General features: G+C 34.1%; 1 protein-coding gene across 1 annotated transcript in view; it reads right to left on the bottom strand.

Moving 5' to 3' along the window:
* The window catches only part of LOC309825379 (sodium channel protein type 3 subunit alpha-like), a gene marked incomplete at both ends in the record, with an annotated part of 78,656 nt that overhangs the window by 33,110 nt on the left and 19,830 nt on the right, over positions 1-25,716 (bottom strand). The window contains 7 exon segments of the mRNA XM_082658921.1: positions 1,069-1,539; positions 3,351-3,707; positions 5,147-5,320; positions 12,282-12,520; positions 13,864-13,996; positions 15,038-15,385; positions 21,244-21,528. Coding sequence (XP_082515047.1) covers positions 1,069-1,539; positions 3,351-3,707; positions 5,147-5,320; positions 12,282-12,520; positions 13,864-13,996; positions 15,038-15,385; positions 21,244-21,528 — 2,007 coding nt within the window.

Below are 25,716 nucleotides of genomic sequence, written 5' to 3'. Positions count from 1 at the left end.
ATATATCTCAGAAGCTCTGAAATGCCTGAAAAAAAGGATCGGGAGGCTATCAGTTGTGACACTGTCAGCTACTTACTACTTATACAAATTCTGTTGACATATTACTAAAAAAGGAAAGTTCCAAAATATGCTCACAGAATCAGACATCATTTGTCTGATTCCTATGGTGTCGCTATTTATACCCTCATGCTAAAACCTGTCTTTTATAACCCTGTGCTAGACTTAACTTCCTACTTCCTACTGGTATATCAGAAGTCTATAAATAAGTAATAATAAAAAATTTAATCCTGTTCTGCACAATGCAGAATTGCAGAATTAATACCACTAAGCTACTATCATAGGATCCTGTGCATTTTAATCCTACAGGAGGAACAATTTCCTTTCTTTTCTTTTAAATAAGTAGTAATATGGCAGTAAGAACAGCTTTCCAGTCTACAGTTTAACTGTAATCCTTAAGTAGAGTTTTTTTAAATAGTTCTTACTATTTCCAAGTTAATCTGGAAGGCCTTATAGATTTGCTCATCCTTGACTGGGCAAAATGTAATCAGTACTACTTTTAATTTCCTAATATGTGTAAAATTTTAAAAAATGAATAATACTCTTATCATAGGCAATAAAAGGTTTAGAGGAGAACAAAAAGTACACAAAACTTTCACATTAAAAAAAATCATAGCAAAACTTAATATATTATAGAAAGTAAGGAGATAACACTTTAACAATGATCAATAAAATATGGTTCATTGTTATTTTTTCTAAAGAGCATAATCGAATGTAGAATAGAATGTATTAAATAAAATCTGTTTTTTTGAAGGTCACATCTTTTAATCAGACTTTCAAACTATCAAGAAGATGAATATACTAATTATTCAGAATGATGATTTTCTGTGGAAAGTTGGAATTTCAATGGATGGAATTCTCAAAAAAGAATATCTCATAATTTTCCAACATTACTGTATATATGACTTTCAATACACTTTTTAATAATGCATATAAGCACAATAAAAATACTAAGTAACTTGTGCATGGTTTTTATAGGAAATGCAAGAAAAACTTTAAAAGCATTCTTACCTCTTTGCTTTCTTCTAATTCTGACTCACTGCTGAACTCTTCAGTATTTAAGTTTTCAAAGTCAGACTCTCCAACAGCAATTGGCACTGTTACAGTGAGGCTGGGATTATTTATGAATGACATATAGTCATTTTCATCGATTACATATTTTTCAACACTGCTTCCAGTACCTACACCACTGGTGGTTCCATTCCCATCCTTAAGATAATTAAGCTCTTTGCTTATTTCAATCCCAGTATTATTGGACACACAGCTGTCTATTTTGTTGCCTTCATGGATTTCTATACCTTTTGGCTTTCTGAAAAAGGTTTTTTGGAAACACTCCTGTATCTTATTTTTCACATAATCAATTCCCTTTTGCATCCTTCCTACTGCAATCTGGAGATTGTTCATTTCATTATCATCATCAGTGGCAGCAAGATTGTCTGAGCTAAATGAACTCAACAATAAGGCCAGAAAGAGGTTCAGAACCTAAAAGAAAAAAAGAAAATTTTGCTGTATTAATATTGAAGTATGCATAAACATAATAGCTTAAACAGGGAACTCATAGATCTTTGCTAAAATTAATTCAACAGCTGCTTCTTGAATGCTTACTGTATTTCAGAAACCTTGTCTTAATCACACACCATTTAAAGAACCTGAAATCTTCTACCTGCTCTAAGGACAAAATGGTAAAACAAGCACCCTTCCTTTCAAACCGAGAGGGACAACAGGAAATTGGAGGTTCTAAGATTTAAATTGTGTCTACTCAGGGTTGCCAGTGAAAAGACAAAAATCCCGTTTTTGTGGTTTTGTCCAATGAGAAAAAAAAGAGATATTTTCATTTTAGTCATTTTACTGCATTTTACCAGTTTGTCTAGGGAATGTCTAGCTTCATGTGTGTAAATAATGAATTTATCTGTTTAATGGCCTGATGGATATGTGTTAAAACAACATACCTGAAATACAAATTCCATTGTCCCATGACCACAAACTTTTATAGCAGCAGAAATTACTAAAGGCGAATTATAAAAGGTTTAACACATTTCTCATCAGTATACTTTGAAATATATGTGTCCAAATAGTTCAACAGATGGAGAGAAGTCTAAAATTATTCCAGGGTTTAGGCTGGACCCATATAATGTAAATTACTTTTCTTTTTACTTTTTTTTTTTGCAGAAAACATGAAGAAATCTCAGTGTATCATTTGGATACATGGGGAAAAATATTACCCAATTAACTGATAAAATATGAATAATAGAAGAAGAATTCATTATAGCTGATACAAAATAAAATTTATTTATAGTAATATTTTTAGCTTGAAATGTAGTTACTGAGTTTCAAAATATGTTACATGGTAGGAAGACTCTTGCTAAGCCAGAACCCCAGTTTGTTGCCTTATTTTTATATCAGATTTATTCAGAATGTAGAGCTTCCTTATTTACTATTCTGAAAAAATTGCATGTCCACAGGTATCCCACAAACATTCTTTTAAGCAGTCTCATTTGAAATGTACTTCTCAAAGGAAAGGTTCAGTATGATAGCATAAAGAAACACTCTGACCACACATGATTGAAAAATGTAAGCATTAAAACACATAAATATACAAATTGTGCTTCTATATTAGTGCTTTTAAGTCAGAGCTAAAAGTAAGTCTTTTAAATCTGGTCAGTGTTTATACATGTGCATAACTTAAACCCCAATAATTTATTTTCCTTTAATAAAGCAAATTCAGGGAAGAATATATTTCCAAGATGTTTGGATAATTACAATACATAGCTAAAATATAATGCACTATTTCATTGAAATTTGTCTTCAAAATTTGGTAATATGCAACTTATGCCTCTGAGTAAGCAAACAATATGAACTATGTATGTGTAAAGAACAGTTTTAATAGCCTTTTGTTTAGAATTACTGGAGATTGTAACCTCATCAAAATAATAATAGAATAAAAATAATTCAGGCCATAAAAAATAATATTAGGACAAAGTTAGTCTTGATAAAAACATTTTTTTTGAAGAAGGAAAACTAAAAACTAATATTTTTGTCCCTGGACTGTCACGGGTATACCTCATGTAATCCTCACATAAACCATAAGATTTCAGTTCTGTTTTTACAGTTTCATAGTCGGGGAGTTTTAGGCTGAGAAAAGTTAAGCAACTTGCCCATGCTCAGAGTGCTAGTACTGGGATTTGAGTCTAGGTTGTTGATGATAAAACCAGATGTGTCTGCTGCATCAGGCCACCTTCTTAGCCACTGTCTGATCTTGTTCTTAATTATGAGCATTTGTAATACATACGTACCACCAGGTTTCCAATGACCATGACCAACATGAAAACAATAAGGCACATGGTTTGGCCAGCGACCTCCATGCAGTCCCACATGGTCTCTATCCACTCTCCACACAGCACTCGGAACACAATCAGGAAGGAGTGGAAGAAGTCATTCATGTGCCAGCGTGGGAGTTGACAGTTACTAGAGATCTTGCAGACACATTCTTTGTAGCTCTTACCAAAGAGCTGCATGCCGACCACAGCAAAAATGAAGACGATGATGGCCAACACCAAGGTGAGATTACCTAGAGCCCCCACTGAATTGCCAATGATCTTAATTAGCATATTCAGGGTGGGCCAGGATTTTGCCAGCTTGAAAACTCGAAGCTGTAATCAAGTGAAAATATACTCTTAGTAGTAGTCACAATATAATTTTAAAAGTTAGGTAGACATCATTTTATCAGTATGATACTATATTGTAGTCCCACCTCTGAGGAATATAAAATCTCAAACTATACTAAAATTCAAATCCAGAAAAAAGTGTTAATAATACTGGAATTGTAAATCAAATCATAATATCATTTAAGTGCAAATATAAGAGAGAGAAAATATTTCAGAAATGAGAAAACATTTCTGATTCATCAACAGATATATCCATGAAAACAAATTAATACTTTGATTACAGACATTTGTGAATTTAGCAAGCTAATGTCACCTCCAACTATATTTTCGAGAGTAAAAAGAAATATTAAAAGTATGAGGTGTATATATATATATATATTTTTTTTTTTGTGGTACACGGGCCCCTCACCGCTGCGGCCTCTCCCGCTGCGGAGCACAGGCCCCGGACGCGCAGGCCCAGCAGCCATGGCCCATGGGCCTAGCCGCTCCGCGGCATACGGGACCCTCCCGGCCCGGGGCACGAACCCGTGTCCCCTGCATCGGCAGGCGGACTCTCAACCACTGCGCCACCAGGGAAGCCCTGAGTTATATATTTTTAATGGACACTTATAATATAAAAGTAAAATAAATTAATTTGATAAACTTAAGGAAAAGCTTCTTTTCAATTTGAAAAATACACATTTTACTTAATTTCCAATAAAATTTTGCATATTTTAAAATAATTTTTCTTGCTAAATTCAAAAAAATTTGTTATACCATTGTCTAAAGTGCTAATGGGATCAAATGTTTTCCCACATATTCCTTTAAAGTAGTTACCACTAATATAGGGCTTCCCTGGTCGCGCAGTGGTTGAGAGTCTGCCTGCCGATGCAGGGGACACGGGTTCGTGCCCCGATCCGGGAAGATCCCACATGCTGCGAAGCGGCTGGGCCCGTGAGCCATGGCCGCTGAGCCTGCGCGTCCGGAGCCTGTGCTCCACAATGGGAGAGGCCACAACAGTGAGAAGCCCGCGTACCGCAAAAAAAAAAACAAAAAGTAGTTACCACTAATATAAGTAAGGTTGATAAAAAGATAAGATTTATTGGGTATAAAGTTTTTATTTATATTTCTTTAGAGACTTTAAAGCAAAAAAAATTTTTTAATGAATTTAAAACATAATTTTAGAAGCACATGTGTGTTTTTAAATGTGCCTTACATAGTTAATTATTATGAAGTGTTTCAACCATTTTTCATCATTCTTGATAAACAGTCACACTCAGCTTTAAAGAGAACATTTATATATTTTCTTAGAATATCACACATACTGGTTTAAGTTTAAAATATCATTGAGGTAAAAAGCTATAAAAACTATACACATTGATTCATTTTTGAAATAAGTATTTTGCCAATGAAAGATAGAATATAAACATAGTCTATGCAGATACCAGTCTGAACGATCTCAGTACAGACAGTCCCTCCACATTTGCCAGGCCAAGCTCCATTAAACTAAGGCTGACAATAATTCCATCAAAGATATTCCAGCCCTCTTGGAAATAATAATATGGATCCATGGCAATGATCTTGAGGACCATTTCTGCTGTGAAGATCCCAGTGAAGACCTAAAGTAAAATAGAGATCAGTACTTCAAGCATTGAAAAAGTTTTGACACTCTAAGAATTTGTAAAGAAGGTTAAACAGTTATGAGTAAAAATACCTAAAATTTAAAGTGAAGAAATGTGACAAATGGATATACAAGTTTAGCATTTTTTTCAGGGGAATATTTTAAGTGGATTTGTGTTAGTTAATGAATCTGCTAGATTTCCAAGACAATGCTGATTTGAAAACATTTCATTGTCCACATTTGAAATCCGATACTAAATAATAGCTACTGAATTATTGCCTTTTTTGGTACCCTATGTTTCTACCATAATCCCAACCAATTTTTTTTAAGTATTGCAATAAGAACAATTTATGTATTATTGGAAGTCACTAAAAAATTACTTCAAATTGGTAAAAACCATATTTTGTTCTTCATTTTTATTTGTTTTTAAGGGACATCATCTTATTTCTATAATTTTATAAACATTCCTGAAATAAGAGTGAGTTTGCCACAAATGTTTTATAATAATTATCTCTGGATTTATGCCTCAGAATTAAGGTTAATGGATAAGTAGAGCAAGGAACTGCAGATTCAATTGAAAGCATCAGGAGAACATTCTCAGTATGCATACACCCAAAATTAGGATTAATAAATTATTTGAGTGGCTGGATGAATGTCTATTTGAAAATGGTTTTGTTTTTTAATTCAAAACCACAGGCTAAGACGCCCAAGGACATGAAGAGCTATGAAATTATTCTTGCGAAAAATCTTTTAAAGCAATTATATTAACTATAGGTAAAAGCTGCATATTATGACTAAAGTCAAGCTTACCACTTACCAAGGTAAATCAGCCTTTACCTTGAAGGAACTTTGTCAAAATAACAGTATCAAAATTATTTGGTTTCCTAAAATATATTAATTAAAGGAAATCTTGTTCTACTCTTACAAAGTGTAATTGCAGCCAGCATCTCATTTTCCCAATCACAGAAAGACCTAAGGGAAATACCCATAGCAGAAAAGATAGCTTAACTTCAGTTCATCATTCATTCACTCAAATAGAAGTAAAATGTAATTCAAGCAAGCTTAGTACGTGAAAATCGAGATATGCCGGAATGCACATTAAAAAGTGATTTTTTTCATTTATAGAAGGACTTACCCTGGGGTATTTTTTCCCTGGTGAATGTAAAATAAGTTCTGATTTATATGAATTTTATTTCTTATATAAAGTTTTAGGAGCAGCTACTATTTGAAATACACAGCCTGATTATAGAAATATATGAGTTAAATTGAGTTAGAAACAATCCAGGTAAATGATCTACACATATCTCTTCCTACAGAAAATCATAAGGTGAACTTTTCAGCTCTTCTGAAATGACTAGAAGATGTCCTGCATTTTAAAAACCCATACCTTAAACTTACATTCTTTCATCTAAAATTTAATCCCAGCATGAAATTCTCTTTAAAAATAACATTTTAATTACAATTTGCAGTTTAATGTCATAGCTATTTATCTCTTTAAATGCTTTCAGTTTAGGCCCTATAAATCATTGGGATTGTTTTACGTACATTTTAGTCTAGTTTAGCATTGTCAGTGATTAAGAGTTTTGAAAAAATCTTTCTCATTCTAGCAAAGGTCAACTGAGGCTATTGATCATGATGCTTATGTTTATAAAATTTTAAAACTCCATCAAAAAATGCTAAGAACACAGAGAACTGCAACCCCTGGATATGGTTATGTACATAAATCCGTGTATGGTTTATAAACATACATTCTGCTGCCTTTGAATTTCTTTATCATGAGGAATTTTTAAGACTAAGACAATTAATAAAAACATACTGAATGTTTATTGTTTGGACTTAGCCTAATTATAATATATCTTGTCTTCTGAAGAAGCTTTTTGTGTTTTGAAATTTTGGATTATATGTTTCTGTAGCCATTCATTCATTAATAAAAAATTGCTGAGTACTTACTAGACGTTGTACTAGGCTTTGAAAATGCAGTACTAATTAGGATATACAAACTGAGAATGCATAAACCTAATTCATTTAGGCTGATAAATTTCTTATGGACAATACATCTATAGGCTTCCTAAGCCAGCTTCTTTAATGAGGAGGTAAGTTCAGTGAAAAGTTTCTAACCTATTGTACGTGATGACACAAGACAATCAGCAAAAGTGTAAGTGCTAAAGGTGGGGATGAGAATCAGCCTGGGAGTCTGGACCAAGAGTAAACAAATTTCAAGCATTTTGTTTTGGGGGGTACTGGGCTTGGATGATCAAATGTTAGGGCTTAAGGTCTCAGTTCAGGGATAAGAAAGTTTCCTTACTGAGTATTTACTTAGAGAGGAAAGTTCTGTTGATACATACATTAAAAAGATAGAAATGTTAGTTCTAAAGGCTCAAGTTTGAATATCGATCAGTTTGCTCCACAGAACCTCTTCTTGTCCAGACTGACATTCCACTCTTCTGTAGTGAATTTGACATAACTGTAGCCGCCTTTCGCTCCATTACTATTAGCTTCTTGTTTTAATGGTTTTAGTTTTATCATCCTCATGCCTTTTGGATTTGTATCTTTAAATATTTGTTGTTGTTGTTGATTCTTTTTTGAAGGATGAAATTGAAATATATTTAAAGAAAAATGGTGGGACATCATTTAACATTTATGATTTTCTTTTATCTCATCTGTCAGATGAGGATAGTGAGATGTTTCATCAGGTCTGTGTTTAATATTCTTGGATTTCTATCAGTATTATATTGCTTAGCAAATTTTATTACAAACTGTAGTGTACACACAATTATTGTTACACAAGAACTTTATTAGTAGTTGTTAGAAAGAGACGAGAAGGCAGTTTTATATTACACTAGGAGAGGAGTTAGATGGCCAAATAACACTTCTTCATTGATGAGAGTGGCTTCATAGGTGAGGTCTAGAATTTGGCTCCCATGGTTTTATCTTTCAATAAACGAGCCATTTTTTTCCTTCAAAAAGTTATCATGTCCCTTTCCTGAGATTTTGAATTCATATCCTACACCACACCATTTAATTAAAATAATTTTGCTAATTATGTTTCTTTAGACTTTTATTTGCAAATAGCCTGTAAGATTTTTAGAACAGGTACCATTTTCTAAGTTCCCATCTAGGTCTAACAGAATAAAGGGATATCATGGACCTCTAATCACTGGTTAGGAAAGTTATAGTAAGAAAAATAGTGTAGGAGCTACAGATCTCTATCAATATTCCCTGAAGAAAAAGTTACAGGTTAGTTGGAAATGTTTGTATGATGAAGAGGTTATCTAACCTACTATGATTGATGGAAGATTCCTTGCTTATAGAATCCCTAAGATGAGTGCATGGGTTTTATAATGGTTAAAACAAAATTTAAAAATGAAAGCAAAACAGAGCATCTTAGAGAAACTCAATAGAGATTTGAGGTCTCTTGATACTCAAATTTGATCAATCCAATCAAAAGGAAGTGATGTAATTTTTATATGCTCCAGAAAGAGGAAACAAAAAGGCACATTGATCTAAGTAAAGACTGGAAGTTCCACAACTCTTTTATGGAAAATTCTTTTGTTATCAATTCAACCAAAAAACTCGATGTCCTTATTTGTAAGGCAATATGCAATCATTTGCGTAGTAATAAACTAGTCCATAGAAATTTTAAATTTATTTTAATGAGAAAACTGTAAAATCCCCACAGAATATGCGATGTAACATCCATCCATGGGGTATAATATAAATCCAAATTCAGCTAAGTACCCATGCTATAAGGAATATATTCTCTCTTTTTCTCTGTGTATATATATATTATATATATATATAATTTTTCATATATAAATATTTATTATAAAGCTTGTTGTGGGTATAAAATAAGATATGTAAAACTATGAAATACTTTACAGATACACAACATTATTACTACTACTCATAATGAGCTTTTAGCCAATAGTAACAGTCAGTTTACACATTCTCTTATTCCTAAGGTTAGAAATAGTTAAGTCTGTTCTCTGTCGTCTACACTCTCTGTCTTCAAGAGTCTTGTTTTCCCAACAGTAAGCTCAGCTTATGCATGGTTCTACCACAAACAGTCAACCAGTGGTAGAACCCCACTTCCCTACTTCATTATCTCCATCACTACTCAAAGTTACAGATTTTAGAATGAGGGACATCTAGTCCAACACATTGTGCTCATGAGAAGGAAATACTTGTGACTTTTTTAAGACCACCCAGATATTTAGCATGGACAACTGGATTTGGACCCAAATTTGTTGCTTTAGTCTAGTGCTTTTCCATTTGATTGTCCTATAATCCAATGTCTCTTATCCTGTCCCTCCATACTCAGTTGCTTCAACATTGAAATTCTATAAAACCTCAGTTTTCTGCTTCACTCTGACAAATTTCCAAAATTTTCCCTAACTGTTCAACTTCCCTAACTGTCTAATATCCTGGGAAAAATACAGCAGCTAGAGCAGAACTATTTTCCGTCAGTATTTCAAAGAAAGGTTAATAGCATACAGAAGAGGAAGGAAATTGTTTATTGAGCACGTGCTAGATGCCAGGCACAGTGCTACGTGTTTTCACATTATCTCATTAGATCTTCACAGCAACTCTGGGAGATGAGTATTATTATATCCATTTCAATAATAGAAAACAAAGACTCAGATTTTTTATCAAACTTGTCCAGATGCTTCATTATTAGTAAGGTCAAACCCAGTTCCACCTGACTCCAAACCCATGTTCTTTTATGAAAAGATGCTGCATGATGCCTTTTTGGGTAGGAAACAAGCAGTTGGTTATTTATCGAGCTACAACCATGTAAACGCTCTGCAAGATACAAAAGAAAAATGGGATGTGAGCTCTGCCATGGAGTAATTTATAGTGGATTTTGTTTAATATTCAACTAAGTTCTATTCACAAATGCATTAGGAATTAAGAAAAAGTGTGTTTGATATGGGCTGAGTATCATATTAGAGGAGATGAGGCTTCAGTTGGACCTTGAAGAATATGAAGAATTGAGATGAAGTGATTTGAGTTGGAGTACTTTAAATGTGAAGGTAGAGAACAGTGATATACTATCCTATATGTAAGCATATAAACATTTGTGTGTTATAGTGACAAGGCTGTTCTGATAAGACTGCTGGTGGTTGGTTAGGAACCAAAGGAAAATAAGCTGGTATAGGAAGGATGGAATCAGATAGGGAGTTTTGAAAACCAGTTAAGAGTGTTGAACCACAAATATAGGCAATAGATACTTTAGCAAGATGGAAGCATACTGAGTGCAGAGTACTAGAAATATGATTTTAATAGTAGTTACAGGAGTAAAGAAGTTGATACCTGGAAAAAAAGAAATAATGGGTCTTCATATAAAATTGTATAAATATATAAGAAATAAAGAGAAAGTAAGTCAAATGGCTATCTTCGAAGCTGGAAGGCTCTTTGAAGTTGGAAGGCTACTACTAGAGGTAATACAAGACTAAATTGAGATTTTTAGGGCTTTCAGTAAATTGTGAGAAAGATGATATTTCAGATGTCTCATACTGTGTTTAAAGTTATCCTGGAGCAATGATCTGTAACTGTTGGAAATACAGGAATGGAACACAACTTACTCTATAATTGTAGATAATACCTAGAGTTGTTGAGTACATAGTAATATTGAGTGAAAAACATAGCCTTAATAGGTAAAAGAAGAGAAGTCCAGACAAGGACGCAGAGATAGAGTGATTGGAAAGATGAAGGAGAAATCATCTCCTTCCGATGAAGGAGAAACTGGAAAAAACAATCAGTATCACAGGTGTCAAAGATGAAGAAAGTGTCAAGAATCTGGTGGGTGTTCTATAATGCAGTGAAGTTGAGTTCTCTTATTGGAGTAGACATTTATGCAACTGTCTGCCCAGTATTCGCTTTCTTCTTTCTGTTGGGAATAGTTCCTCCACCTGTGTAATTCCTAAGGACTGCCATTTTCACATGACTCCACCCTCGCCAATGCTGATGAAACCACAGGTGAGCATCTGACCCAGGTTATGCTGAATAGAATCCTATCACGAGAGTCTGAGCTGGAACTGAAAAAGAGATCCAGTCTTTTTCCAGTGCAGAGGTTACAAGATGTAAAACCAATGAGCTATGGCTGATCATGTTCCTGACCTACAGAGAAAAGATGCAATGAATGTTTGGACTATATCCAGTCCCTTGGTTAAAGGATATCCTGAAGCCCATCCTGAAGCCCAATTGCAAAATTACCCTTCATATGTTTTGGTAGTTCATCTTTTTCTTTCCATTCCATGAGTCAGTCAAAAAGACTTTCCTCTTAAGCTAGTTTGAGTTCTGTTTCTGTCTTGTGCCAAAAAAGGTCTTGATTAATAAACTATGTAAATTCTTTTCTTATTTGTTCATCCATTTCAGATTCTTCATATACATTTAGGAGGAAATGTACAAGTCAGCATACACATACACAGATGTCTGCCCAAGTAACTTGAACCAAAAATGTGGCTAAATTACAAATGCATTTTTATCAACTATTTCTTCTCTTCTGTGAATTCTACTGAAGCATTTTATTAAGAAGTTCAATTTGAAACAACTATGCCCTCTTTTGCACAGAAATCAATCCTTATGTATTCTCTTCAAAGAACATGATTTCTTCAGAAGCTATGTGTGCTAAAACTGCATGCTTGTGGAGCCAGAATTAGACGTCATTGTTTCTCTGGGCCTATATTTCCAGCAAGAATGACAGTAAAGATTTTAACAAGTTTACAAAGGGTAAGACACCATGATCAGTCAGCACAGATGTTGGTCTCAATAGTCAGCATTTATACCCGAATTCTAGACCTTATCACTGAGAATACCTTCAATATTCCTTTAGATATTTCTTCCTATGAAGAAAGACGGTATAATTAGGGGGTTCCACACAGCACAAATGGATTTCTTCTTTGGTCTATCTGCCCCATCCCTGACAAAGTAAATAAGTAAACATCAAATGAACTCACCAGGTTTCCTACAGTCAACACACTACTGAATTGACCAGTCATTGGGTAGTGCTCCATGGCCATGAAGAGGGTATTCAAGACAATGCAAATAGTGATGGCAAGATCAACAAATGGATCCATAACAATTAAATTCACAAGATGCTTTACTTTTAACCATGGATCACAGCAGTCCCAGATCAAGAACACATTGGCAAATCTATACCAGCATGGTGGACATTTCTGCCTAGATTCTTCAAGCTCTGGAGGAACAATAAAGAGTAAGAGTAGTAAATAACAATAAAAACAAATTGTTGTTGTTGCAGATTATACATTATTTGATAAAATTGATGCTTCTACTTGGGGTTGGAAGTTCATATTAGTTTAACAGACTTGAGAAGACAATCCCATTAAATATTTTCACAATATATTCATAAAAAATGTCAAGTAAATAGACTTTCTCCTTTAATTAAACAGAAAATAAATACTTTGAATTTAATATTTTGCCTCAAACTAACGTAATTATCTATTAAATAGGTAATGGGTCATTAAATTGCTATATTTTCTTTATCAAAACAGAATTTTAAAGTAAGCTTTTAGAATTATTAAATATATCAAACAATTATTCTTTTGAAAGACCTTTTTAAGAATACTGTCTAAAGCTGTGATCCTTATTAATGTGTGTGACCCATTCTTTCCTCTCTCTGTCTCCACATCAGCATTGATCTTCCACACACTGAGAATGTAGTATGCCCTTCTTTTTAATATAGATTTAGAGCCAAATCTAGTTCTGTTATTCATAATTACTCATATATTTTTCAGAATTTTAGCTTAATATATTAAAAAGGCACTAGTAATTTAATGGGTGAAACCTATTATAATTATTATATGCCCATTTGTATATCTAGTAAGCCAATGGGATAAGATACAAAATGTAATTGAAGTTTTCTAAAGAATTCATATTAGATATGACTTATAAATGATTTATAAAATTGCAGTACTAATATAATATTCCTCCAAACTTGAAGAAATGGGGACTTAATGAATGAACAAGGAAGTAATTGTTGCTGCCCATTCCAGTGTATCAAAATCAACAAATATTTGTGTCAGCTGTTCATTGGAGGAATGTAATGGTTTCTGTGTATGTGGAAGATGGAGGAAAAAATCTTTTTTTAGGGTCCCTGTCGAAGTGGAGCATAGGTTTTGATTCCTCCAACTCATTCATATGCCTCCCCAACCCATCACTACCTCCATGCCTGGACAACAGATTGAAGCTTGAAAGAGATGTTTCCTTGTGCTTCTAAAACTTAAAAAGGCAAGTTTTTACTGTAATTGCTTAAGGATGATATAAGGATAAATCCTCACTGATGAGGTATCAAGTGGTGAAATATCACTCTTCAGATGAGAACCAGAATCAAAAAGAAATAAGGACAATATTAGTTTTTGTAATCAATGTGATAATAGTGTATTCCATATATTATCTACTTAGGTCTATTATACAATTTTGATCTTGGGTAACTGACTTTCGTAATTCTATGGGAATAAATAATAGTTTCATAAAGTATATAATCATAGGAAGCTGACTATCCCATGACCTTCTTCTTACCCTCCATTGTGTTAGTCAGGATGCTGGCTATGCTCATGGCTCTTTGTCTTCCGGAGGAATCCTCTAGCATCTCCATTGAAATCTGGTAAGAACTTAGCCTTCTCTTTCTGACTTCTGTTTCAGTGGTGGTACCCTGCAAACCAAACACTGCTGGCTCAAACCACCCTTTTCAATGAATAATACAACACAACATAGCATTTCTCTGGAAAGGCATGCTACGTGCAGTTTTCCCAAGTAACAATTTTCAAGTAATAGTAAAATACTAAATTTATTATTGTTATAAATACTTAAAAAAATCACAGGTGGTACCCTAAAGGGTTAAAACAAGAATTTACTAGTTGGATGTAATTATATAAGGCAATTATGTTGCAGAAATATTTTAGTTTACCTGTTGGAATTTTCAGGGAAAATTTTCATAAGCATGCCAAAGTCATATATTATTCCATTTCATTCAAATGCAAGGAATTTTAACTTATCTCAATGATTAATAATCAGATCAATCTTCCCCCAAAACAAATAATAGTATTATATAGTCTTAAGGCTGAATTATTATCTTTGAGGCTTTATTGAAAATATTGACATATATGGGCCAATTTTTTTCCATGCACAAACACAGATGTACAATGAAATGTGTGTGCTTTCCTGAGATTTCTTTAGTTATTTCTATATGCCATCCTATAAGAAATCAAAACACTTTAGAGTCATTTAATAGACATCAAAACATTTTAGAGTCACTGTAATATTGACACTTGTATGAAAAGTGCCCATTATCAACATATTGGTCATTACAATATTGAATTTTAAGTATATGAAATTTCCAGAATATGAATAGATTATTATACAATTCTGGGTCGACAAACATCTATAATAGCAATTTGGTTGTCAAAGTGCCCATTATTTTGTGCTGGTAGGTCGACTGAATTTGCAGATACGAGTTTCATCCCAGTCTCTAAAAACTGGGCTCTTTTAACCTAAAGCATTTGGAAGTTAATGGTCCCACACAATTTAGTTGGTTCTAAAGATCCTATTGTTTTCCATTCAATAAATCATATATTATTTTTAAGGACTTTCAGTTTGGGGAAGCAGGTTGGTATAACAGGCTAAAATGCCCAGGCCTTGGTAATTTAAAATTGGTATATAATGTCAGTAGAGCTAATTTATTATCTATTATCACCTCTGGTGGAAGTTGTCCAGTAGGTGAGGTTAGAGCTGATGGTCCACCCACCAAGGAAACCACACCATTGCAATCCACAGTGCTGTGCATCTTCCCATTTGCTGGAAGCCCTGGCACCATCCTGGATGACATACTGGCCTGACTAACGTTACTGTTGCGTCGCTCTCCGTGTCTGTGTGGCACAAACAGTGAGTCTCTCCTGCTCTCGCTGTCTTCAAATGTACTGTGTTCATCATCAGCAAAGTCATTTTCAGAACCAATATCCTTTGCCCGACCTCTGAAGCTGAAAATACTCGTTTTGCTATTGCGTCGTGGGGAAAACAGGGAGCCACGGATACTTAATAGAGACTGAGGAGAGAGCAAGGAAGAAAAGAATTGGGATGGGGGACACAACTATTTAATAAAAGTCTTAATATTACAGAATCTATTTGCTTTTGGGTTAGAATAGTCTTGCTCTTAAACACAGGTAATCAAGTTTACAGAGAACTCATATGTTTTGATATTTTTATTAAAGACCACAATGCAAATTTAAGTATAAAAGAGTAGTTTTTCTGATTAAGAATTCTGATATGCAATCTACTAAGTGCGTGACCACTTCATTTAATCTTCACTCTAGTACTGTGAGGTGGATTTTGTTGCTGTAATATTCTAGGAGCAGAACCTGATGCTGGAGAGGACAAATGATTCTTTTTGGTAGGTGGCTTTCACTCCTAAATGCTATGGTCTGAAAGGGCACACAACTTGGAAAACAAGTTATGGTTCAGTGAGACTGTTGGCTTAAATTTAAAATATTTGTACCAAATATGTTACTTTTGGATAATGATTTAAAAATGAAACCATTATTTCTCCATTCTCTTATTTTGAGTTCTAAAAGGAAATTACTCTTTTTTTTCTGGACTTGCTTGTCTCTATCCACATGGGCATAAAAGTCACAAAACTTAACCTATGATGCTATCTTCTAAATTTGCTAACAGTTTCCCAAATGGCTACTAATGATTCACCTGTTTTGAGGGAATATATGTCATAGCAAACACAACAGAGAGAATGCCTAAATTGCTGTATAAATTACTATTCTTACTTAAAATTTAACACTGCCTTAAAAAAGTAAGACATTTACACATGACTTTACCAATAAGGGTGATGTAGAAGACAGCTTATCCTTCTAATCTCAATTTAACTTTATTAAAAGGAACTGGATGATTCAGAAACTTTTAAAATTATATTTGTTTGTGAATAAATCAAGCAAACAGTTTCTGGTACTTGAAAATGAGGATTTAGCATGAAGCCCCTTCTTCCAGTTTTTCAATGGACTTTAAATCAGCAGCATCAAATAATTCTGTGTTTATTTTAGCCTTGGTGAGTTTTCAAAAACATCTCTATTCTCTTGCAGAATCTTTGTTTACTACCTTCCTCATTAACAATGACATTTCCAATATTCCCCTCTCACCCCCAGCAGTTTCTCATGGCCTGTTCTATCTCTCTGCATAGCCAGGGTAACGTATATACATACATACACATACATACGCATACATATCCATATGCCAGCAGGAAACATGCCTGGACTTTCCCTTTCTTCCTCCAAGCTTCGGTGTAAAACCAAAGAAAATAATTCTAGTGGAAAAAAACGTAAGAAAGGCAGACTCCCTCAAATTTATTTTTGGTCCCTCTGCCTAATTAGGTCATGCTGATTTTCTTAGGCCCCATTTTTAGTTTTATTTTTATGGCTTTTCCCTGCCTGCAAAGCACTAGAATAATCTTTTTGCCGTCTGTCTCAGTGATGTTCTGGAAAGATACTATTCATTGAGAAATGTGCTATTGCTTTGGATTTGGTTAGAAACATTCACAGGAATTATTGACTGCCCAGCTTATCTAGCCTGAGACTGTGTGTATGTGATACTCAGTTCATGCAGAAGGTTTGTTTACCCAATGTCAGTCGGTAGTTAGACTAATTTTCCAGTCATCAAAGTGATCAAGAAATTAGACATTGTGAAGACATTAATTCAGCTCTCAGTAATAAGGAATGGTAATGTTTTTAGTCTCTTCAGACTCAATTTAAATTATCAATATGATATTTGTATGTTCAGACTCATATTTGAAACCTTAGTGTATTTTTAGGTCCCAGCTTTCTGGAATTGGGATTCAGTAAACAGGGGGTAGGACTCTGGAATCTGAGTATTCAACATACATTCTAGGTGATTCTAATGCAGGTGGACCTCACCCTACACTAAGAGGAATACCAACATTGTCTTACACTAATTCCTAGGATGGCTCAATACAATCATCTTAATATACCTGTGTTAGAATACTGTCTTTGGAAACTGAAAATCTGTATACACAGTATTGGTTGGGAGTATGTGGTATGTGTGTACATCCATAACGTATCTGGTACATGCCTTTAATTTGCATGTTTTTATGTCAGGCTGTTTTCAAAGGCGTTCCAGATCCTTGGGTTTATTTGAAACTTCTATGCACTCTTTGGAAAGTATAATAATGGGTGTGAGCACAGCTTTCAAGGCAACAGAAACTGAGAAAAGAAGATAGCAAAAATAGTATTGAGGGAAAATAAACCAAAAATAACACACTAGAAGATGCAGCAGAGTGGAGGGAATACCCACAGCTGTGGCAGCTCTTTCTCTACGGAAAACAAGCTTTTATGTTTTAAGGACCTAAAGGCCATCTTTCTTTGCCTCAGGCATGCCAAAATATAAATTCCAGGCATCTTTTTCTTTTGCCTTGTTCCAAGAAGGTAAATCTGAACTCTTTTTCTTAATTTTCAGTAACAAAAGGGAAAATAGAAGAATTTAGGTGTGTAAGACACAATCCTGCCTGTAGGGACTGAACCTGAAGTGGAATGGGATGTCAAAATGGAAGATGCAGGGAATTTGAAGATGTTCTAGTAGAAGCATGTAAAGTGAGTATTTGTTGCAAATACTCACTTAATAGCATTTCAAGTTAAATATATGTAGCTTATCAATGTTTTCAATAAGTCAACAACTACACTTGGTTCTAGCTATAAAGCTTCTGGTTTAAAATAGTCTCCTCATGTCCAGACAACATAGATAAAATCTTTGGGGGGATTCACTTTCCATTGTATGCCTTTAAGTACTTTTTCATGCTGTCTAGGAACATGTATTATCTATTTAAGAATAAAATAATATAATAAATATAAAATAACATGTAAAGTTTATGTTAGTAGAGGACAGGGTACCCATTATTTATGGCTTCTTGGCCTTAACATTGTTAGAAGATATGTTTGTGTTGAACATTATGCCATGTCCATCTTATGCTTCCTATCCCCACTACCTCCACTGATTCTCTTACCTTTTAGAGAGTTTGTTTATACAACCAGACACTGTAAAGTGCTTCTGGTATATTTTTGCTTGTGAGTTGTGGTGATGCTCTCTGCCTGTCTTTACTGGGATATGTAACTATCAATGCTAATAGGCGATTTCTTTTTCTTTTGCAACATCTACTATCTATCTATTTCATCTACCTATCTATCTATCTATCTGTCTATCATCCTATCATCTCTTTCTCTCTCTCCCTATCTACCTACCTACCTCTACGTATGTCACTATCTGTCTATTTACAAATATGAAATGAACTACATATAACGTAGGTATATGCCAATTCTGTTTTTAGTATTTAAACTCTGGCTTTCAGCTAACTTCCCTGTGCTGTTCCCTCTCTGTGGTTCACTCAACAGAGGCCTTCCAGCTGCTTCTTGAACATTCTGGGCATATTACCACATCAGGGCCTTACACTTGCTCTTCAGTGAGCCTGAAATGCTCTTTGATGAGATAGCCTCTCCCCTTGCCTCCTCGAAATCTTTGCTGAGATTTCTCCTTTACAGTGAGGGCTTCCCAACCCACCCTATTTAAATTCTTTTTTTTTTTTTTGTACCACCGGTTAGTGTTCCTAATCCCCTTTTCCTGCTTTATTTTTTTTTCCATAGCACTTATCACTTTCTGACATAGTCTATAACTTACTTATCTTGTTTATTGTCTATCTCTTCCTTTAGTATAAAGTTCCATGAGGTCAGTGAATTATATTGTTTTGTTCATTGAGATTTTTTTCTAGAACTCTTTTTTCCACATAGTAGGTGATCAATGTGGATTGGCTGAGTGAACTGATCCACAAGCTTTTGGCTGAGTGAACTGATCCACAAGCTTTTATTTGAGCATTATATGATGAAACAATGATGGAAATAGTGCTATTTTCAAAACACCTAAATATGTTCATGTAATTATTACTACTATGTGTATACATTTGTGATAACTGAAACTACTCAAAAAATTTTAGTTTTCCTAATTTGTAATTCAATGACCCATTTTAACTTAATAAGAGCTCTACTATTTGTCACATAGGGTTTCTATATATTGCTTAATATATAGAACTCTTTAAGCACCCACAGCTCTTTAAGGTAGACATTATTACCCCATTTTACAGAAATTTTACAAAGTACAAGTGACTCAAGGTCACAGAACTAATTTGGAGTGGAGATATGAACATAAGCCTTAAGTCATTATGCTATAATATCAAATATTCCTAATCTTAATGACTCCTAATGGTCTTAATAATGCTAAAATATCAGGAGTGAAGTTTAAGCCAAAAAATCTAATCTGAGAAATTAACTTGGCCTATTGAGCCTCAAGTTAATCCCAAATGTATTATACTCATGTAATACCATACTTTATATTTGTACTATGCAAGGTAATAGTTGGATCTCTTGATACTGGCATTATCTGTAGGGAAATGGTTTTTGTCTTATAAATTTTTGTGTGTGCATATATATTTTGTCCTAATATGAAAATTCAAGTTATAAGTTTTAATATAGAGTTTATTTCTTTTTAAAATTCTTACATATTCAATATAAACTATAAAATAAACACCCATTGTTAACTAGCATATGCATTTTCCTCAGCCAAGAGCTAAACACTATACTGAATTTTGTGCTTATCACTCCATTTTTTCAAAAATATTTGTTTTTTATAAGACCCCTTGGATGATGTACAGTTTTTTGATTTAACTTAATTATATAGCGTGTCTTTCAAAGCATTATCTTTAGGACATAATTCTGACCCAGATTAATATAATTAGAAGAGTTAATAATTCATAGCCCATGAAATTCTAATGGAACCAGATAGGGTTCAAAGCCATAATTGTACTTATCACAGATTTCATAACTATTTACTCTTCATTATGCAACTGATAAAACTTATAAACAAAGAGTTGAAACTATTTTCCCTCTTTGACTTGAAAATATGCTGAAGAATTGGGTACTTGGCATTAAATCAGAGCAAAAACAGACTGTCTTTAATTTAGTTCTCTTCGAGAGCATTTAGGTCATAACTTCATTCTAATGTATCAAGGCATGACACCATATCAGCACAATGGAAGCTCATGAGAGTACAGTTCTCATATCAAAAGATGAAAGCAGGGCTTCCCTGGTGGCACAGTGGTTGGGAGTCTGCCTGCCAATGCAGGGGACACAGGTTCGAGCCCTGGTCCAGGAAGATCCCACATGCTGCGGAGCAACTAAGCCCGTGCACCACAACCACTGAACCCGCATACCACAACTACTGAAGCCCACGTGCCTAGAGCCCGAGCTCTGCAACAAGAGAAGCCACTGCAGTGATAAGCCCACGTGCCATAATGAAGGGTAGCGCTCGCTCGCTGCAACAAGGGAAAGCCCACGTGCGGCAATAAAGACCCAATGCAAACAAAAATAAATAAATAAAATAAATAAATTTATTTTAAAAAAAGATAAAAGCAAAAATCCAGAGACATTTCTTTTCAAAATCCATACATATCTTGCATCACAACCTCAGATAATAAAGGCAGAAACCCATATGCAAAAAAAGTAGGTTCATCTGAGGTCTCAAAATGGAAAAGGTAAACAAGGGATTACAAAACTGTCTCACTGAAGAAAAAAATCTGATAGATAGTTTTCACTCCCCCACTTCCTCAAAAAGCTGATTAAGAAAATGGTCTCAAAATAGTGCAATGCTTAAAACTGATTACCTTAAAATAAAAGTTATTAATGATTTAATAAAAGTCCCTTTTAAAGACACTTTAGGGTATAAATTTAAATAAATCATATTAAATGTTAGTTCCCCGTCCCTCATTTAAATCAGGTATTACAAAAAATATACCAAAGTACAACAATGACAAAACAAACTGGAGCACTTAGTAGAAAACCATACCTGATGAGGGGAGTAGAATTTCTTGTCACTAGTCAGTCGATTTCCATCCATGGAGAAAAGGAATCTTCTTTTGACACTGTCCTCAGATACAGATTTGGGAAACCTGTTTCCCGCTCCTTTGTTTCCTTCAAGATGCTCCCTCTGTCTTCTTTTCTTTCTTCGGTTCCTCCACTCCTTAGCACTTTTAGAGCTTAATTTTGATGCTTCTGAAGAGCTTTCCAAGAGCTCTCCTAACCCACCTATTCCACTGAAATCTCTTGAAGCAGCTGCTGCTGCTGCAACTGCCTGTTTAAACAAAACCAGGCATTATTTAGAACATACAACTTTGGAACCGTTGAATGTGATACAAATGTTGCTATTTAAGACTATTAACTGTATGTGAAAATGATGTCTTCTGGTCATTTCATTGTGTTTTACTACAAGAGAGTTTACTTAATAATGACAATTTTAAATAGTATAAAGCAATATGTTAGCTTATGCATTAAGACTAGAAAAGTCTGGTTTGGCACATCTTCTGAAGAGTCTTTTTTTTAAAAACTCTGTTGAGATTAGCTTCATTTCAGGGAACAACTGCTCTCTTAAAAATATCTTCTACACTTTAAAAGCAAATGTTCTCTAAGTGGTGGTTCTTGGTCTGATTACTATTCCAATTCCATCCATAGGTTTATTCCTCCCACTTGTGATTGTGAACAACCTAGTGGTATTTTTTCCTTCTAAATCTAGGACAAAAGTCTTTTTCTTTTCTTTTTTTGTGAACTCAAAGCATTTAAAGTGTCTACTCTTTTACCTCTAGATGGGAGTAGTGGGAATGTATTGGCTAGTTGATCCTCTTCCTTTATTTGAATCACATTCAGTGTTATTGTTCCCATTCCTGGGGTCATATTAATCTCACAGTTTAACATGATTAATTTATTAGATAGCACTTTTAGCTTTAAATTTTAAATGTTTATATATTATTTATTATTATTATAAATAGTAACAAATGATTAACATATAAGTCAGTAAGTACCTGAAATAATCATTCAAGGGATTATGAGTACTTCTTGAAATACTTTCTTTTCATATTTCATCACTAAATATACTTAAGCATTTTGAATTTCTGTACCTACTAAAGAAACACAGCAGGTCGGAGGTGAAACATGGCATGCCAGATGTTTTGTATTTTTATTTATATGAATAGTAGTTTTAGATGGGAATTGATCTAACCAAACTGGAGAAGATATGAAACTCAAAGCTGAGTTCTCATTAAGTATATTCCTGTTTATAAACATAAATGATTAAATTATGAGAATATTGGTTCAACTCTTTACATATGTCATTACTGAATACAAACAAATCTAATATAGCTACCATTTTGTTCTATCTTCTCCACTTAGACTCTAAGCTAGTTAGGAATTCTGTCATTTGTGTGTGTGTGTGTGTGTGTGTGTGTGTGTGTGTGTGCGCGCGCGCACATTGCCTCTTCTGTCTCCTGACGTAAAAAAAGACTCAGTAAATATTTGGTGAATTAAGGCGAAAAAAGGCGTCGTGCTGTCAGTTGTCTTAGACACTGAGTGAGGGTGGGGGAAGAACAAGACATACTTAGACTTGACTTTTTAAGATCTCATAAAAACTATGTGTCAGAATGGTCTGTATAATAGAAACATATTTTAGAAAAGAAGATAAAACTCATATTGAATGCTTTGACAACATGTTGTGCTTTATGTTTCCTCCTCCTTGAGAAGCAAACCTTCCTAAGTAGCTTCCATTTCTGAATCTCATCTCAACTAAAGATTTTAAAAAAGGTTTAAAACTAAAGGTGCTGTGATACAAATTCTCTGAGATTAACATGACCCCAGGGATGGGAATTATAGCATTACATATAGTACTAAATATGTGTGTTAGGCTAAGCAACACATAAAATGTTTATATTGAATACTATATTCATCATGGAAACCCAGATCTAAGACTCGATATAGGACAATGCCTAACATTTAAATGAAACTTTAATTCAGAACTTATAGAATTGTATATAATCAGATAACCAGATTATTTTATTGAATTCTTGATCATCAGTATCACTTTTAATATCATCAGTAATGAAAGATGAGAAATATTAAGGGCCCTTTATAAATATGAATGTTTAATATAAATGTGTAAAATAAAGTGGATAAATGAAGTACTAATCTGTAGCAAGTTAAATATAGTTGCATAGTGCTTGATACATAGGAGATACATAATATACACCACTCCTTGAAAGAATGAATATATATATATATATTTCTTTTTATCCGAATAAAGTCAGTTCTCCCTTCCATTTTGTATAGGCAGAAACACACAACACATAGTGCTAATAATTTATTGGCTTGTTTGTCATCAGGAACAAAGGACGTGGAAGTGGTGGTAATATTCCCTTGCCATAATTCTGAAACTCAGTTCATTTAAATCACTTCTGGAATTTGTTTTGCATAAGACATGATTTCCCTACCTATCATGGGTAACAGTTGGAGTAACTCAAAACCAAACAGATTTGCAAGGCAACAACGGTAACCTCCCAACACAACACATTTTCTGTGTCACTCGTTAACTCAAATTTGTCACTTGTTCCACTTCCAGGGATTTGCCAATTCCCTTTCAAAGGCAGATGTTTCCTGTCACCTCCCATGTCTGTGTACCTGTTTATACCCAGCTCTGTGACATGGCCAGTGTCCTGTTTACTTAGACTAATAGGGTTACTTTCACAACTGCCTTGCTGAATTCCTCTTGTAACAAATAACAAGTATGTGCTAATATTTCCACAGGGAATAACATTGGCTTTTTCTTATATCATTTCTGTGTGATTCAAAATAGGCTCTATAACTTACTGTATCTGTGTGTCCTTAAAAAATAAAACCACATGACTATGTGTGATTATACTTCACTGTAAACATAAGATCCAGTTTTAAAATCCCATTTTAAAACTACAAGACATTAACTATACTTATTACAATTCTACCCCTAATTATATTGGATCTCTTAAATGCCACTATTTCTAATTTTGCCCCAAAGCTTACTCCTAAATTTTTCCTATCAGACCAATATATACTGCTATGGAATATGCTATGTTGGGCACTATTAGACGTTTAAAGATCACAAATTAAATGCCGAACACAAATATGACGGTATAGGACAAAGCATTTCTTTCTTTGTTGGCTTTTCTCTCTCTGTCTTTTAAAGTTGTACTTGGTTTGTGAATCCACTGAGCTGAATACGAAAATTTTTTTTCATGTCTAAACAATGACTAGCACTAGGAGGTCCTTCAACAGTTATTAAATAAAAATGGAAATGATGCTAGGCTTCATGAAGTCATTAGCTAGATAGTAGCTTTTGAAGAGTCAGAGGTGGTCAGCAAGACTCACATTACACTGGAGCACCAGTGATCTCATGGGTGGACTAAGTCCACCCCCCCCCCACCTGCCTCCACTCCCTCCTCTCCTTGAACACTGGCTATTTATTGGTCATTGCCAACTGCATTGTCAATAAGGAAGTAAAATTAACTTAGTCCTGTGCCATCCCAGTCAATATTAAAACACTGGGATAAGATACCCTGGAATCAGTATAATTTTTTTTTGTGTATGAAGCTAAAGCTGAGTCAAATCATGATTTGATCACTGTAATCCAATAACTGACTTTTAAGTGAAAAGAACTGACATTTTTTTAGCTGACCTAATTAGGATAGAGATAATTAAGTTCTTTAAACTTCTGTTAGACATAGTGCACTTTTACTGCTAAATTTAAAAGATTATACTCTTTTAATTGATGCCATATTTTCCCTAAAGTGGCTGAATTTCAGAGTACATTCTTACCCCTGTACTGTATGTCTGTTTAGTATTTTCAAGCACATCGCTTTGTCTGCTCTTATAAATGATAATAGAATAATCCAATGCTTTAAAATACAACTGTGCATTATCTATGTATACATGTATATTATTTCCTATAACATTTATTTAAGCTTCAAAATGAAGAAATTCTTTGCCCTGCAAATAGCTATCTTATTTCATTATCTTACAAATGTGTTTTATTTGTAGTGATCTGGAATAAACTCTTAGATACTTGAAATATAGAAATTTATGGCAAGCATGATGTATACTTTATAAGATTTTCAAGAATCACCAAATTTGTTTATGGCTTTTCTCATAAAACTCAATAAACTATAACCATGATACTGCTCTGTACCCAATGGTAAGACGAAGATTCCAAGGATTTACTGACATTTGAATAATGCTTCAAATATTTGGAAACATCCATCTGAAAAAAATCACTATGCACAAAAGTTATTTGGACTTCTGCTTCTGATCAAGATATAGTAACAGCTCAGATTTGCTCTTCCTCTGAAACAACCACTAAAACAGACTAAATACATGTAACAATGGTTTTGAAGACACTATATGAATGGGCCATTGGGTAGAATTTTCAGAAGGATTTTCACTTAGTAGTAGGGAATAATTAGCCTTA

The sequence above is a fragment of the Grampus griseus genome, assembly GCF_964374135.1.
Source record: "Grampus griseus genome assembly, chromosome: 7".
NCBI lineage: Eukaryota > Metazoa > Chordata > Mammalia > Artiodactyla > Delphinidae > Grampus > Grampus griseus.
This window is presented reverse-complemented; position numbering and strand designations above follow the sequence as displayed.